Below are 18137 nucleotides of genomic sequence, written 5' to 3'. Positions count from 1 at the left end.
GCAAAAGTTACTTCAATCAACTATAAAAACATGAAAACAGGAACTTTAGCCCATACGCCCCTTGTTTTTAATGTAATCCTGCCTCTAACTAACCTTACTATTGGAAGTCCAATCAAAATTAACAACTTTGATGAGAATAATGACTATAACTTTTTTAACTTAATTTCCCTTTATGTAATAACTATTTTCCAATATATAATAATCTTTGAAAAATGAATATATAAATAGAAGAAGATTCCAAATGTTACGTCTTACATTCTGTTCCCTTGCTCTACAGGTTGTCTCAGCTGGGAAAAACAACTATCACAGAGTTCTAACATTCCCTGCCTCATGCCTGAAGACAAATTTTTAAGTGCAACCAATATTTTCTTTAAATTGTTCTAATTCTTGTTTTGGGCGGAAGAATCTAATCGCGTTTTAGGTCCAAGTTTCGTTTATTGTGAATGGATTGAAGCAGCAGCTGAAGGCAGATTGGTTTTGGTACGTCTCAATTTTCAAATTTCTGCGTTGATAGGGTTTCTTATACATTTCCTGCAAACTCTAGCCACTTTTTCTTATCAGCATCGTTGACAGCACGCCACAATTTGTGCGGAATCTAAAGGTAAGTCAATTGCCCCGGTCTCAGTAAGTATGTTTTGTTTGGGAATCTGTACGGCTAGTTTTTTTAAAGGTTGCGCTTCGTTTCATTCTGAAACAATTGTGTTAAATGCATTCGTTGGTTCTGAAGTTTAATTTATGGTTGTACATAATATTATATTCCTATTTGTTTTTCCACGTAGAGAAATTTTTAACTGGGAAATGAAATTTACATTTATTTTGTGGTTTTGAAATTTTTGTTTAATTTGTTTTCTTTTCTCTTGAGTTTTTTAAATGGAAGTTTTCTCGAACTCTTCGTTTGATTCGGGGTATTAGGTTTTTTGGTTTAATTTTTTATCGGATGAGCTCAAAAAGATTTCTCGCCGCCGCGTGGCGGCATTTCCTTCCTGTTCTCATGCTATTATCATTTGGATTGAAAATGTCAGGTTTTCTTATTGATTATTTTCTTTCTCTTTTGGATAAATTGCATTGGATATTTTCTAATTATATAACTCGATTGTCATGCATGTGAACTGTTGCCCATTTTTTGAATCTAGATTTAATTTTTTAAATTTTTGTTTAGGAGATCCAAGGATCCTCGAAAGAAACATGGTTATGATAAGTTTAGTTGAGGACATGAATATATGCTGTCGATGCATATAGTGGATGTGATGGCAAGGAAAGGATGCATCCGTGGCAGCTGCGAGAATGTAAACCTGTCTTCAGTTAGTGCACCTTGTGAGAATTACAGGTATTTCTAAACTTTTGCTTCCTTTCAATCCCTGTTTTTGGATATTTAACTGTTTTGCAATAGGTAATGAACCATTAGCCAGTGGTCATGAATGGATATCTATGGTTAGAGAATGCAAGTGGTTATAATTCAAGATGGATAAACCAGAGAGTTAGGTAGCTAGTTCATGTATAAATTCAGAAGGAAAAAGTGTTTGTGTCAGGTTTGACGAAGCTGCAAAGGAACATACAGAGCATACTGCTTTGAATTTCAAAAGAACCGATGAAATGTATCTGAAGCATTGTGTGCTATGTTCTTAATTCAATATCTGTAATTATTTGATAAATTATACAGCCGATGATTGAAATCTGTGGTAAAGTCTGGTATTATAAATGAGAATAGCTGGTATGCCATTACATATAATTTCTTTCCAAAACTAGCATGATGTATTTCCACCAGGGTCGTAGTGTACAAAATTGTAGTTGCATGGGCAATGTTCCGCAAGAATGCCTTATGGTTCCATATTTCTGGCTTTTTGCAAGGGGATGCTTATGCAATTTTGGACGAATTCAATTGTTTGATCCCTAGTTCAAAATATTGCAGATATATCTGTGATAAGTCTTCTTATCTTGATATTTGTTGGCTACCGAGAAGTAATGCCAACTTATTGCAGATAAGTTATTGCAGAGAAGTTTCAAAATATCGCATAGAACTTGGTAAACTATTGGTGATATTTCTCTGTTCTATTGTGTAAAATAGCAAACTTATTGCCTGCGGGCCTGTTATAAGTAGGGATGGCCCGGAAAAGGATAAAACACATTTTTTTGATAGGAAAAACAGATTTGGAGAGGAGAGAAAAAGCAAAGAGGAGAAAGGAGGTTCCATAAGGATATTTCCCGATATCTTTTTTTTTTTTAGTTGCCCTCAGCGAATGTTGATAACAATATTTTGAGCTATGGTTTGACCCTTGTAAAGAAATAAGGCATCTTTTCTAGTGTTTAATACTACTTTGCTTCCCAATCATCTTATTTCTGTGGGGAGTTTGGCTGAATTAGTTGCAAATTCTTTTGATTATCAACCCTGTCATTAGTTGAGCACAGCTTAAAAACAGGAAATAATTTGACAATAAATAGATAAGGTTTTCAGAATTAACTGTGCATGGCACTTATGATTTATACTAATAATTTCTTCAATGGTCCTATGTATCATGAAAAGTGGTTTACATTAACATTCATATCCATGATGAATTAGATGGCCCACTCACCACTCATTGCATTAGGTGATATTCACATTCTTAAAGAGGTGAGATTGAAATAATGCTGCTGGCATGAATGGTAGTTAACGTGGTTTGTTTGGCTGGTTTGAATACCATCTTGTATCACTTATTAGAGTAGAGGGGAAAAGTAAGACACAAATGATGATTCCATTGAGTCAATACTCACTGCTTGGTTCATTGCTTGTTTTGATCTCACCCCTACAGCCTGAAAAGAGATGACCAGTCACTTAACAAACAACAAATGTATCTCTAGTTTTTTATTTCCTTATGAAATATATTACAAACACACACACACACATATATTTTGATCAGTAAACGGCCAAAGCCTTGTATTATATTGAATAAAATAAAATTGAATTTACAGAATTCTCCATTCAAATGGGCACTGGTATTTACACACACGCACACATACATAATTTCAACAAATTGCTACCATAGGGGTAGCACCCTTTCATTACTTAAAAAAGAAAGATTACATTCATTCACAAAGAGTGCGGATCAGAACTTGAATGTCTTCAAAGATCTCTTGAAGCCTTTTGATCTGTGCTGAGGATAAAATTTCATTAGTCAAGCGTACAAGACAGGCATATATGTCCATTCTCTGACCCTCAAGGCCCTCTTGCAAAACTCCAACTATCTCCCTCAGTTGCTCACTCTCCTACAAAGCCTTCATGCAAATGCTGATTTTTTTTATTGAGCATCACAAATTTATTCAAGAGTCCTTATTAAGTCATAAATGAAGATTCGATTTGATAACATCAACATGCCTGAATGAGGCAACATATGAGACGACAGGGCATTATGGACCATGTCATCAGGGCCATCCTTCAATTTGTGATCAAACTAACTGTATGGGGGCAATCAAATGGATGATATGCACTGCACTAACACAGACATACGACTGGCTATGGTTGACTTCATTAATGAAGTGTCATTCATGATGCATCCAATGACTAAACTGAAACTCTGATCGTTGTAATGAATTAAATCAGAAGAGGCTTGAATATTCCAGTTGTGGCTACAGGCAATGCTGACTGTAATGGTCATTCCTATTTCCCATGCATTCATCTTCAATTAAACTTGCTTGATTGATGGCTATGCCAACTTTTGTGTTCTTTTTCTTTTGTTACCAAGAAAAATAGCTGTGTAATTTATATGATTGGATGATTTTTCTGTATCAAAGCTCGTGGAAGGGTTGAGAAAAGGACCACTTCCCTTTGTAAGCTTATTGTGGGTACCTTCTTCAGATGTGTGCAATGGAAATAAATGGGTTAGCAAACAACCGATAGCTTTCTTATACCTAAGAAATTATGTTCACGTTTACAACTGGCCATAATAGTCCAATCTACTGGAATAATGGTATGATTTTGGGTGGTAAAAGTCAATGAGTTTTCTTGGATTCTTGGGCTAAAACAGCGGAGGCATCATTAGGTGTTGACATAGAGTAAATGTTATCTTGAACAAGAAGGTTTTACAAAATCAAGAAAAGTCAATTTATCCTCCAAGTAGAACTAGTTTAGAGTAAACAAAAAAGGTTGCACCAAAAATAGGGAATTGTACACAATATTTAAAAAAAATATCAAGGGCTTTATCCTGAAGAATACTAATACCAACTTGGCTTTGTCATTAGCTGATGGTTTCTAGAGATGAGGTATTTCATGTGTATCATGTTTGTATGCAGTTTTTAATTTTTCAATACTTATTTGCAATTTCAAAGCTCTGCGACTTTGCCTTCTTCAGCCATTGCAATAATTTCTGCATGGACAATTGTAGAGAGACGATGAATAATCATCAGTGTACTTCTGTTGTACATGGATTGTTTCTGTAATTATTTGAGAATTCCAAGCTCTGTGGCCTTGCCCTCTTCAATCATTGCAATAAGATGTGCATTGGCAAATGTGGAGAGACAATGCACAGTGTAGTTTTGTTGGACACGATTTTCTCTAGGGCTTCCTAGGCATCCCTTTCAAATTGAGAAAACAAGAGTGCTTGTTGCTTCATCCAATAAAAGAACATGGACAATTGTAGAGAGACGATGAATAGTCATCAATGTACTTCTGTTGTACATGGATTGTTTCTGTAATTATTTGAGAATTCCAAGCTCTGTGGCTTTGCCCTCTTCAATTATTGCAATAAGATGTGCATTGGCAAATCTGGAGAGACAATGCACGGTGTAGTTTTGTTGGACACGATTTTCTCTAGGGCTTCCTAGGCATCCCTTTCAAATTGAGAAAACAAGAGTGCTTGTTGCTTCATCCAATAAAAGAACCTTTGGCTTTTCCAATATCGGTCTTGCTATAGTAATTATTAGTGGCTGCTCACCTTGCAGTTGCATTTCCCTCTGTCCAACCTGGCATTGTAAAAGAAAGAGTTAAAATCTCAAAAAAAGGATTTTTAATCGGGTTATTTTAATGCTATAAATATGAGATCTTTGAAACTGGGTAATATATGCAATCTAAGAAAAACATGTTAAAAGCAATGATTTGCATTTTTATAATTTCAATGCTGTAAACATCCATGAGGTGAAGTGTTTCAGATTGGACAGAAAGTTGAACAGAAATTTATAGTATTGAACATACAAAGTTGAATTGTAGAAAGTTGGCAAAGACGGAACAAAGAAGCTTTCATCCTTCCTGTATAATGAGTTTATTTTATCCATAACTGTTAAGAAAAGATAGCGTCGGTCAGATCAACGGAGATAATATATGTATATGTGTGTGCATGTATAACAGTTCACTATGTGAACTGATACACATTCACACAAGTACACATGAACATAATCTACTCTGTCTTTATACAGATCCTCCTTGAATAAATCTGATCGAACAAGTGTGAATATCCGATTATGTTTCTCTCAGATCAGGTTGCATATCCCTGATAAGCTTCTATAAACCTCTATGAATTGTGTATATGATCTAATATACTGATTGGAGGTTATGAAAAGGATTACTATAAATGCATAACACTTGCCCGATAATCTTAGGGCACATTTACAAGGTTACTAATCATACCCGATCCTGATTGGGTATCTTGGATTGATTTAATAAGGTGTTCATGCCTTTTCAACTAAGTTACCGATGCATCTAGGAAAGTAGTGTATGCTGAAGCGGATACGTGTGGATAATGGAGGTGGATGGGTGCCCTGTGGGTGGCACCTGGGTGTGTTGCAGCTCCCATCTGCCTTCTCCATTTCTTTGTCAGGGCCAGCTTAAGCTTCAGTGTGACACATCCGCATTTGTATTTGCAGCTTGTGTTTGATTACATGTATTTGCAGCTTGTGTTTGATCGCGTCTTCTGAGGCATTTGCAGCTTGTTATTTAATCGATGGTGATTAAGAACAAATAAAAACATTATTGGAAGTTATGTTAGCGATTGGGTGTCTGTTTGGTGTGACAGGTAGTATATATCACGCCAGTCAAATCTATACAAAGGAGATTCCATTCATGCCTTTGATCATTAAAATGAAACAAGAAATAACAATAAAAAGGAAACGAGACATTTATACTTGTTCGCTTGCATATAGGGAAAGATGTGATTACTATTGTTAATAATAAAATGACGATGTCTTCAGCACTCAAACAACAATCGAAGCACATAAGTGGAATATAAATATGAGTTATTTCATTTTGAAATGGGAGAGAAAAAGAAAATGAGCAGTCAATAAGCATTAAATAAAAAAGTACAATAGATCACGGAGAAAAAGAATAGATGTTTATGTAGTTTTTGGCCCTTGGGTAGACTAGATGTCGTAATTGAGGAATTCTTGTTATTTAAATATATAATAAATTTGTATAGAATAAAATATTAATTTATTATATATATATATATATATATATATATATATATATATATATATATATATATGTTAAAGTTATCTATAGTATTAATGTACGCATCCATACGCATCCACATCCCCCAAAAACAAAATTCTCGCTTCCCGCATCTGCTTTGGAATCCACATCCGAATTGGTAACTTAGCTTTTCAAGTGCAACTAATCACCAACAGTCATGACCAAACTTATTATGCCTCTTGGTGGATATACTTATATTGACCAATCATGAGAGAATACACATTGAAATCAATAAATGTTCTCCTCTCCTAATCGGCAGTAGCAGAAACATCCATTACAACTTTGGTAATCATATTCAATTTACAGTATTGTAATATTGCTTCAAGGATGTGCGATAATTTGCAAAACAATTAATTAGAAGTCAGTATTCTGTCCATCATATTTGTCATATACATATCAGTTATACAGTCTGATCATAAGTTTAATTACATTAGAGCTACCTTGATAAATACAATGATTCTTCCATCTCGCAAATTGACAAACACAATAAGATTTGAGGATCGCCTTGAAGGGGCCATTAACTTTAGAACATGGAAGCTAAGGATCATGATCATTGATGATATTAGAAGAGTTCAAGTTAGATTCATATTTAAAAGACAAAAGGACAGAACCTGAGGATGAAACAGAAAAATCCCAATGGAATGAAAATAATAAGAAAGCTATGAAAATGATAGTGGATCCTATAAGGGACCACATAGTACTTATTCTAGCCAAACAAAGAACTGCATACCATATGTTCAAATCTCTAGAGAATTCATTTGAGATAAACAACACATGTAGGACCCTTGCAATCGAAACACAATTGAATCATAGAAGTATGAACAAAGGTGAATCTGTGAATGCCTTCTTCATGAGAATAACAGAATTGAGGGATCAATTGTCAACTGTTGGATATGAAATAGCTAGCAAAGAATTATCCCTAATAGCCCCAGGTGGCCTACCAAACTCGTGGGAATCATTCAAACAAGGCATAAGTACAAGGTCAAAACTTCCAAAGTTAGACCCTCTAAGGTCTGACTGCCTGCAAGAAGAAGCTGGGCAGTTACCAAAAGGAATCAAACAAAAATCCATAAATGAAGACATTGACATTCTGAATACTAACCATCATAAGAAAGGGAAGAAGAAGAACTTCAAAAGAAAGAAGAATTATAATGAAAAACGCTCATTTAGACAAAGTAAAGATGCTTCTTAAGTTCAATGTTTCACATGTGATCAATATGGTCACTATGCTGTTAAATGTCTTGACATAATTATGAAACTATCTATTACGGAAGTAATTGGTAAATACTTGCTTGTTATTGACAAAGACCGAAAGGTCAATTTATACAAAAGAATAAAGCAATGTTTCCTTAGGAAACTATAAAAAAGAATAGAAATATTCTATTCTAATAGATAAAGCTTAAAAAGCAAACGCTAACTAAAGCTAACTAGATATTTACAATATATAACCATTCACTAATAATAGACGACTTATCTATTATTGTAATACCCTTCCTTAATGGTTAATCTATCTAGAACACCAAGCTGTCCTCTGAATTTGACAAACTTATCAGGACCAAGAGGCTTGGTGAGAATGTCTGCAGTCTGATTTGTGGTAGGAACATACTGCAAATCTATAGTCCTGTCTTCAACCAATTGTCGTATGTAATGACAGTGAACATCTACATGCTTGGTTCGTTCATGGAAGACTAGATTTTGTGCGAACTTGATAACGCCTTCGTTATCAACAAACAAAGTAGTCGGTCCTGCTAGTGACATCTGCATATCCCCAAGCATTTGACGAAGCCAAACAACTTCACATCTTGCCTTAGTAGTCCCTCTGTATTCGACCTCTGTAGAGGACAGAAATTGCCTGCTGCTTCTTACTGGTCCATGTGACTGCACCGGATCCAAAACTGAACACATATCCAGACGTTGACTTTTTATCATCAATAGAGCCTGTTCAATCTGAATTTGTGAACCCACTGAGTTTAGGATTAGAACTTCGAGAGTACAAAAGTCCATAATCTGAAGTACCCTTCATAGAACGAAGCACACTTTGCTGCCATTTAATGATCAGCCTTAGGAGTTGTCATAAAGCGTGAAATGTAGTTGACTGCGAAGCTGATATCAGGCCTAGTAGTAGAGAGGTAGATAAGGATGCCTACTAGTTGCTTGTATGTAGCATCATCAATGAAAGGAGAATTAGACTTCGCTGATAACTTGAGACCTTTCTTCATAGGTGTAGATGCAGGTTTGCAATCCTGCATATGAAATTTGTCTAACAGGGCCCTGGCATATTTGGATTGAGAGATGAATATACTAGAAGACTGTTGCCAAACTTCAACACCTAGGCAATAATGCATGAGCTCAAGGTCAGCCATATCAAAAGATTGGCATAAATTCTGTTTGATTCTCTGAATCAAAGATGTCGAACTGCCAGTGATGATCAGGTCATCCACATAAATAACCACAAGGTTGATGTCATTGTCAGTAGTCTTGATGTACAAATTTGAGTGTGAAGAACTCTTGAGGCCTTGATTAGTGAGGTACTTATCAATTTTATGGTACCATGCCCGAGGGGCCTGCTTCAAGCCATAGAGAGCTTTTATCAATTTGAGAACTTGATGGTCTTTACTAGTAGCCTTGAAACCACGAGGCTACGTCATGTAGACCTTTTCATGGAGATCACCATTCAGAAAAGCACTCTTAACGTCCATCTGATGAACCTTCTAGCCAAATTGTGCTGCCATGGCTAGGACTAATTTGATGGTGCTCATCTTTGCAGTAGGAGCAAAGGTCTCCTCATAATCAATGCTTTGATGCTGAGAAAAGCCCTTCGCCACTAAATGAGCTTTGTACTTGTCCAAAGTACCACTCGATTTGTATTTGATTTTGTAAACTCATTTGTAGCCAATGGGTTTCTTTCTTGGTGGAAGATCAGAAGGGACCCAGGTGTTGTTCTTCAGCAAGCTCTAGTGTTCAAATTGCATGGCCTGTTCCCACTCTAGAATTCCTTTAGCCTTGGAATATGTTTGAGGTTCAAACACACTGTGAATGTTGGCCATGAGAGCAAAGTTAACAGAATTTGTAGGTTTTGTAACAACCAGATTTCCCGAGTCTTAATTAACAACTAACATATTCAAAGAACTACAATTATTACTTCAATTTTATAGGAAGACAATTATATCAGTTTTGTTCATATGAAAGAGATTGATGGTTAAAATCAGTTAAACAAAATTTCTTAACTAAGAACTTAAAATACTATCAAGGAATTTACTATAGAAATTTAAATCCACATACCAGGGAATTGGAATCGAGAAATCATTGGAGGAATGTTTCTGCAATCACCCAGATTAGTTCACAAATACCACTATAACAAAATCATATAACGACTGACATTCAATACTGCTATATCAAAATCAAATGACGATTACTATTAAATACCACTATATAAAATTAGGGCATCACAAACCACTGTATCAATTAGGGCATCGATTACCGTTGGATTATTTAGGGCTTCAGATTCTACTGCATCACTTAGGGCTTTAATTACCACTGGATCATTTAGGTCATCAGATACCGCTGTATCAATTAGGGCTTTAGATACCACCGAATCAATTAGGGTTTCAGATACCACTGTATCATTTAGGGCTCCAGATATCACTATATCATTCCTTTTCGATTGCTTTACTGTGGCAACAACTCAAGATTAGAAGCTATGCTCATATTCGATGTTCATATAAATGAAAAGCAATCCATAAATCTATCTCTCTCATCTAGGTGTAAAATAACTATAACGATGAAATAACTCAATTAATCTTACCTTCTTGCATATACATCATAAAAGTAAAATACCTGTTTCTGGTAACCAATTGAATGTATAACTTATCTTTGTCTATTGTACGTCTGACAACTTAGGGAGAGGTGAAACATTGTCAAGGGCTTAACCACCCAACCTTGGACCTTAACTTTATTCCCATACAATCTCTAACGAGAAAGGCCCTCCCTACCCGAAATAGACAGGGATCATCTTGTCATCCACTGAGCATCCTGGTATCTAACCACACCTCTCGACTTGACAATAGGAGATTACAGTAATAGGATTATACATGAGTTATTAAATGTTTCCCCTAAAAAAAATATAAACATTGTTATGTCATAATTGATACTGTTTCATGTTATTGCAGATTCGTTACTCTCACCTCTCCACCCTTTTCTTTGGCCACACAACCAAGTGAGTCTCAGGTATTCGGAATCTCAAAGCAGACAACTCTATCAATTATTCAGGAAGATTACATACATCCAACATTACACAATCTGTGATTACATGATTATGTTCTTTTAAGATTTCAGAATTGATTGTTTAAATCTAATATCTATTGGCATAATGATTATGGATCTATACTAAGTTTTTCTTGGCTTCCACTTGCCATGACAAGCAAAATTAAAAGAACATCAAATCTATAATATCAAATAAGATATCAAACGTAAATGATAAACCTACAAACATATTGTGAACATTTGAAAAGGCTGGGTCAACATATACCATGTCATGTAAGAGCTCGTTAATATTCAAATGTTACCCAACAAGTATCTTTGGCTTGTACTACATTTGTTGAAGTTCGTGATTCTTCCTATATATGGCGGTTTGACATAATGATTGAATTCAGAAATTTAGTCTTTCTTTACCTTGCATCAATTCCATTTTTTTGAAATACTGAGTGAAGACAATATTATAGCTAAACATTCTATCTGGGTATCAAGCATTTACTAGAATGAATACCTGAACCAAGGAAAGTTACTATCATAACAATGCTACAGTCAGAATAAAATATATAATCTACATGAGAGTTTTGGTTTCCACAATATGAAAGAGACGTTGCAGACCTATCTATGCAAATGCTTCAAAAAGCCGAGTTTATAAGGCCGATTTACTGTTGAAACATGGTTGCTTAGATTGGGAGAGAAAATGGAACTTCAGCTCATTGGATTGCATGATACTGAGTGGTGGAGATGACAAAAGGATTAAGGAAATGCAGTAAAGATTGAAAAGTTCACGCTATGCTATATTGGAAAAATAATATATATCCATGGCAAGGCAAATGAGTCAATAAAAAGGTGCCAGACTTCAATCATGGCTTTAGCTACAAAGAAGAACTGTGCCTTCTTAGCTTTCGCCGGTTGAAAGATTATTTCCGTGACTAATAAAGGAAGTCGGGTATGCATGAAGATATATCTCTAGTGAATAAAAGAAGTCAGAAAATAATATATATCCCTGCCTCCCTCTCGACTCATAATATAATAAGGTTTAAAGAAAACTCTTGGCTCCTTTCGTTTTTTCAAAGATTATAAGCCATTTGAATTCCCAAGTGTTTAATTCGATTAAAACAAAAAGAGGGAAAAATAAATACAAGGTTGGAAGATAAAGTTGGAAAGATTATCATTCGAATATTATAATTCAAATGTTGTTATATTTTGAATTATATTTTGAATATTATTATAATCTTATATTTATATATGTACATGTAAATATCACTTTATTAGATTATTAAAATATGATAGTGCCAAATTATTTTTATATTTATATGCACGTATATAAATATTTATTAAAATAATATGATGAAAGATCAAAAATCCTTTGAGGTATGTTTTATATTTTAACTCAATTATTTTATGTTTCTCAATTTATTTATTTAAATAGCTCATGCGGGTCCCACGGATGTATTCCTATTTCAGGTCGCTAGGTTCTCAACCCATCTGCCCAATGATGGTGATGCTCCTGTGCCTAATTCTTTTCTGACAATGCTTCCACCCCTTTGATGTGTTTCTTGCAAGGAAATTCTCAGTAATTAAATTATCATAGTAAATTATTTAATCATAAATAATCATAACAGTTAACCATCTTCTCAATTCCATGAATTTGTGATAAATGATCAACTAACTTGTTATTTTCATTTGAAATTATAACTAACCATCTTACCATTTCATGAGATTATAACAAATTAAACTGTCAATTGGCTTCATGTGAACCTCAACGGCTATATTTTAAATTAGGTCAAAAATTGGGATGTAACAATTTTGCTTTTTTTCCGAGCAGTTCTCCCATCAATGAACTCATCATTACGAAGATCAACAAGTGTCTTAGCTCACCACTTAGGCCGGATAGGAGAATGACCAACATTAGTACCAGGAGATGCTTGATCAGCAGGATCCTTATCAGAAGAATCTGGCTCAAACTCAGGTGAAGCATCTACAAATGAGGTGATCTTGGAGAAGTCAGAGGTGTTTGTATAGGTATCACTAGTATAAATGGAGCTATAGGAGCTATTGGAGCCGTCCCATTAGGTGGACCTAATGGAAGCCGAACTCCCAAATCATGAGCCTGCATAGGCTGGTTTGTTGGATCAGGAACAAGAGGAATAGGCATGAAAGGTCCTCGCTGCTCATCAAAAACTACATCACGACTGTTGATGAGACAAGATGTCTCAACATCGATTAGGCGATAGGGTTTGTGAAAACTGCTATATCCAGCAAGCATGAGTTTCTGACTCTTGGCATCCAACTTGGTGTGTGACACATCAGGGATCCAAACAAAACCAAGGGAGCCAAAAACTTTCAGGTGACCGATTCTGGGCTTGCTACCTAGCCAGGCCTCTTCTGGAGTTTTACCTTTGACCACCACTGTGGGTGACTGTTTCAATATATAAATTGTAGTGTTAATTGCTTCTGCCCAAAACTGCTAAAGAACATGTCTATATTCGGGCATGGATCAAGCCATCTCGATGATTGTCTTGTTTCGATGTTCAACTACACTATTTTGTTGTGACGTGTGGGGTGTGGTTAACTGGCGTTTGATGCCATGTGTATCCCCCCCATTGTTTGATCTAAGAGTAATAATAGATTTTCTAGACTCTTTTTCAACTAAAGGTTTAAACTTTTGAAATACAGGAAATGCATCTGATTTCTTTTTAAGGAAATATACCTACATTTTTCTACCGAAATCATCAACAAACAATAGAAAATACCTGAACCCAAGAACAAAAGGAGTGGCCATAGGGCCACAGATATCGGCATGTATAAGCTGAAGTACTTGAGAAGCTCGCCATGAGTCGCCACTGATGAAAGGTGTGCGATGTTGCTTCCCAGCCTGGCATGCATCACAAACTCCGAGTTGTTGAGTCTGAATCTCTGGCAAGGCAAGAAAAAGCTCATCTCGAGCAAGCTGTGAGAGATAATGCACATTTAAGTGCCCATATTGCTGATGCCAAAGTGTGTTGACAAAAGATTGCCAAGTAGCCATAGCTAAGTCCTAAGAATCACCAGAATCAGTAAGTTTGAAAAGACCATAATCCTCAAGACCCACTACAACAGTTGACTTAGTCACCCGATCAGTGATTGTGTACTGATGTGAACTAAAGGTGACTGCTAAGTGTGGAGAATGTCGTAGCAATTGACTGACTGAGAGTAGATTTAGTTCCATCCTTGGAACGTAGTACACATTAAGGAATATGAGATTCCTCCCAATAGAACAAATTTGAATGTTGCCTCTACCGACAACCGTGTACTCTTTTCCGCTACAAAAAATAACAAAGTCTAAATAAGGTTGGTAGTAAGTAAACCAGTCTTTGCGGTGATTGAAATGACGAGAAGCACCTGAATCAATGTACCAGGCAAACGACTTCACATGATTTGTAGATCTTTTAGCCATGAAGGCGTAAAAGGCAAATTCTGCCTGCTCAGTGTGCTCTGCATTGTTCTCTTTAGGCTATGAACCTGATTGCTTAGACTGTGCAGCTAAGTGTTTCCGACATTCAACCTTCATGTGTCCAAACTTGTGGTAGTAGTTGCATTGAATGTTCTTCTTTCGGGAAACATCTGATGCTGGAGTAGAAGACTTCTACTGAAACTTGCCTTTATCCTTCTGAAAGGGTTTCACAACAAAGGCTTGCTCTATGGAGGTGGAACTAGAGTTGCTACCGAATTGTTGTTTCCACTGATCTTGCTGAAGCAACAAGGTGTAGAGATCAGTGAGCTTCAAGTCAATACCAGAAGATGTGATGTTGAGAGTCTCGATAAAATGCTCATAGGATTTTGGTAAACTCCGAAGAGTGATAACCACAACGATGGCAAGTAACTGATCACGGATTTCTTGAATCCTATTTAGGTGTGCCTGGAGCGAGGTGCGCTCATCCGTGACAATAGAAAACAGAGTGTTTTTCAAAAAGAAGGCTCTGCTTTTGTTAGAAGTCTCATGAAGACCTTTGAGATGTGTCTAGAGCTCGACAATTGCCTTGCCGGATGGAATCTGAGAAAACTGATCATCAGCCATGGATAATTTGAGAAGCATCACTATCTCTCGATTATTCAGATCCCATGTATCTTGATTAGGACCCGGAGAAGTTAGACGCTTCGTAACACCTAGAACAAGTTGATCGGTGTTCTGATATTCAAAAATTGTGATGATCCACTACTTTTAGGTGCCATAAGTTCGGCCATTGAATTTGGAGTTATGCTCAAGCAAAATGTTTGTCAGAGATGCCATGGCACGTTTTTCAATGAAAAATTGTGAAAGCATGTTCTTCGAGAAAAAATGGACAACCCAATTGAGCTCTCGAAAAACCCACCAAGAATTTAAAATCAAAATATTTTTCCGATCTCAGAAATTAGGGTTTCGAAAAAAAAGTCGGCAGCCATGGAGGTAAAAAATGGCATAAAAAGGACGTTTGCAGGCAAAAAGATGCCCGATTTGTTCTAGAATAGAGGCGTTTTTGCAGGGACAACACAGAGCAAAATGCCCAAGAAAAAATAATGCCCAAGAAATCACTGATTTGCAGATTGCAATTTTCAGAAAAAACGCCCAAGAAAAAATGCCTTTTTTTTCAAATGAATTCACAGATTTGCCTCTGAAACCCTAGCTGTGACTAGGTATAATGAAGCACGTAAAAGACTTCAGAAAGAATTTTGAATTTTTTTTGGAGTAGATAATTTAGAAAGAAATTATAAAAAATTTGAAATTTTTTGAAGTCTAGGCTTTGATACCATATTACAGAAGTAATTGGTAAATACTTGCTTGTTATTAACAGAGACCAAAAGGTCAATTTATACAAAAGAATAAAGCGATGTTTCCTTAGGAACTTTAAAAAAGGATAGAAATATTCTATTCTGACAGATAAAGCTAAAAAAGCAGAAGCTAACTAAAGCTAACGAGATATTTACAATAGATAAACATTAACTAATAATAGACTAATAATCTATTATTGTAATACTATCATCCATTGCTGAAGCCAGAAAATCAAACAAAGAAGTAGACTCTAAGAAGTTCCTATTCTATACAACACTATCAAATCATGTATCAAATAAATTAAATACTTGGGTAATTGATAGTGGGTCATCTAGACATACGAACATCTAGATACTATGGTTGAAGAGATTGTGGAAGAGGTGACTATCGGAGATGGTTTCTGCCGACTTGTAAGAGGAGTAGGAACTTGTAACATCAAATTAGAATCAAGAAATTACTATGTAACTTCAAGATGTACTATCTGTACCAGGAATCAAAAGAATCTAGTATTGAAATATCTGCCCTAGAAGATAATGGGTACAAAGTCTCATTCATGGATGGAAAAGTTCTGTCATGGCCAAAGAATACTACATTTAAGTAAGCCAAAACTATAGGTGAAAGACAAGGATACATATATATTTCCAAAGTGAGACCAAACAAGCACTCATTTATGAAACTCATGACTCCAACGAGATCTGGCATAGAAGATTAGGGCATATACACTTTTGTGCCTTAACATCCATGGAGAAATTAGTAATAGGACTGCCCAAATTAAACTCTACCCATAATAGGACATGTCAAGTGTGTGCTTTAGGGAAAAACACTAAGTGATCATTTCAAAACAGTTTGAGTAGAACTTCAAATGCATTGGAGCTAATTCACTTAGACTTATGTGGATCCATGTCTACCCCTCCTTGGGAGTTTCTCTTAACTACATAATTTTTGTGGATGATTTCTCTAGAAAGACCATGATCTACTTTTTGAGGTGTGAAGAATCAAAAGAGATTATTAAAAGACTCAAAGAATTCAAAACTCTAATAGAAAACTACTCGGAAAAGAAAAATTAACACTCTAAGGACAATCGATGGGAAAGAGTACACTTCATAATTTTTTACAGAGTTTTGTGTTAATGCTAGGATTAAGAGGGAGCTTACTGTACCCTCTAATCCTTAACAAAATCGGGTAGCAGAAAGGAAAAATAGAAATATTGTGGAGGCTGCCAAATCAATGATGTATGATCAAAACCTTGATACTTCATTTTGGGCAGAAGCTTCGAGAACAACCGTCTACATGCAAAATTGATGCCCCCATACACATCTTGAAAACAAAACACCAAAAGAGGCCTTTATCAGGATAAAACTTGCTATAAGTCTTATGAATATTTGGGTGTCTTGTATACATACATGTACCTAAAGAGAAAATGACAAAATGAAAACCTTCTGGGAAAAAATGGATCTTTGTAGGTTATAGTGAAACTTCTAAAGCCTATAGGATATACATACCTGATCAAGCTCATGTAGAACTGAGAAAAGATGTCATTTTCGAAGAAGACACTGCCTTAAAAAGGTTAAAGAGCTTAGATGAGTTAGAAATTCGGAACTCACCTAAAACATGGAGGAAGAACCTACTTCTGAGCCTTAGAGGGAGCAACCAGAAAGAACCCCAATGAAATCCAAATTAATGTTGAGACTCGGAGGGAGCATCAAGAAGAAATTAAGATTTCAACAAAAAGAAATGTCCACTTTACGCTAGGAAGGTTGTTGAGGAAGCTGAAAACTTTGCGGCACCCAAAGGCACTTTTAGATAGAGTAAGAGGCCTAACATATTGTCAAACTATGTGGCTCTAATGAATGAGATTATAGATTCAGAACCTACCAGTGTAACAAAAGTTGTTAAACACTAATTATGGAAAGATTCCATGACAGAAGTGTATCAATCCATTCTGAAAAATTGTGTATGGATATAGTACCTAGACCTAAAGGGAAATCTATTGTCTCCTCTAAATGGCTTTTCAAAATTAAACATGTTGCAGATGGTAGTATAGAAAAATAGAAGTAATTTTTTGTTGCAAGAGGATTGTCACAAAATAAAGGAATTGATTATAAGGAGACATTCGCACCTATTGCCAGATATACTTTTGTTAGAGCAGTTATAGCTATTGCTGTAGCTAAAGGCTAGAAGATACACTAGATGGATGTAAAAACTACATTCTTGAACGAGACTATCGAAGAGGAAGTTTACCTAGAATAACTTGAAGGTTTTGTGATTTACAATGCAACATCCCATGTATGCAAATTAAAGAAAGCCTCGTACAGACTTAAACAAGCTCCTCGAGCCTGGTACGAGAGAATTAACAACTACCTTATGGGACTAGGTTTCTCAAAGAATGACGCAGATCCAAATCTCTACTTTAAAATTATTAAAGGTGATATGCTATCTTATATGATGACGACCTATTGATTATACGAGAAGATCACCTCATTGTTCAATACAAGAAAGATTTGGCTTCAGAATTTGATATGAAGGACTTGGGTATTTTACAGTGCTCTTTAGGATTGAAGCTCTGGTAGAAACTTGATGGTACTCTTTTGAACCAAGGAAAATATACTGTTGATATTCTGAAAAGATTTGGAATGATAAATTGTAGTCCTATGTCCACAC

General features: G+C 35.7%; 1 protein-coding gene across 20 annotated transcripts in view; it reads left to right on the top strand.

The window, feature by feature from the left end:
* The first annotated feature begins 222 nt into the window (after positions 1-222).
* LOC149536748 (DNA-directed RNA polymerase II protein) overlaps positions 223-18137 on the top strand; it is a 121175-nt gene continuing 103260 nt past the window's right edge. For 5 of the 20 annotated variants that reach the window (XM_089803295.1, XM_089803294.1, XM_089803286.1 and 2 more), the window contains exons 1-2: positions 223-601; positions 1160-1327. Coding sequence is in view for 2 of the 20 variants with exons in the window: in XM_089803277.1 (XP_089659403.1) it covers positions 1221-1327 (107 nt within the window). In the remaining 18 variants the exon portion in view is untranslated. Of the gene's footprint in view, positions 602-1159; positions 1328-18137 lie in introns of those variants that run through there. The other 15 variants (XM_089803277.1, XM_089803289.1, XM_089803287.1 and 12 more) reach the window with 9 other exon arrangements.

This window comes from Cupressus sempervirens, chromosome 10, assembly GCF_028749045.1.
Source record: "Cupressus sempervirens isolate cs-2001-9-10 chromosome 10, ASM2874904v1, whole genome shotgun sequence".
NCBI lineage: Eukaryota > Viridiplantae > Streptophyta > Pinopsida > Cupressales > Cupressaceae > Cupressus > Cupressus sempervirens.
The sequence above is the reverse complement of the archived record's forward strand: the minus strand, read 5'-3'. Positions and strand labels throughout refer to the sequence as shown.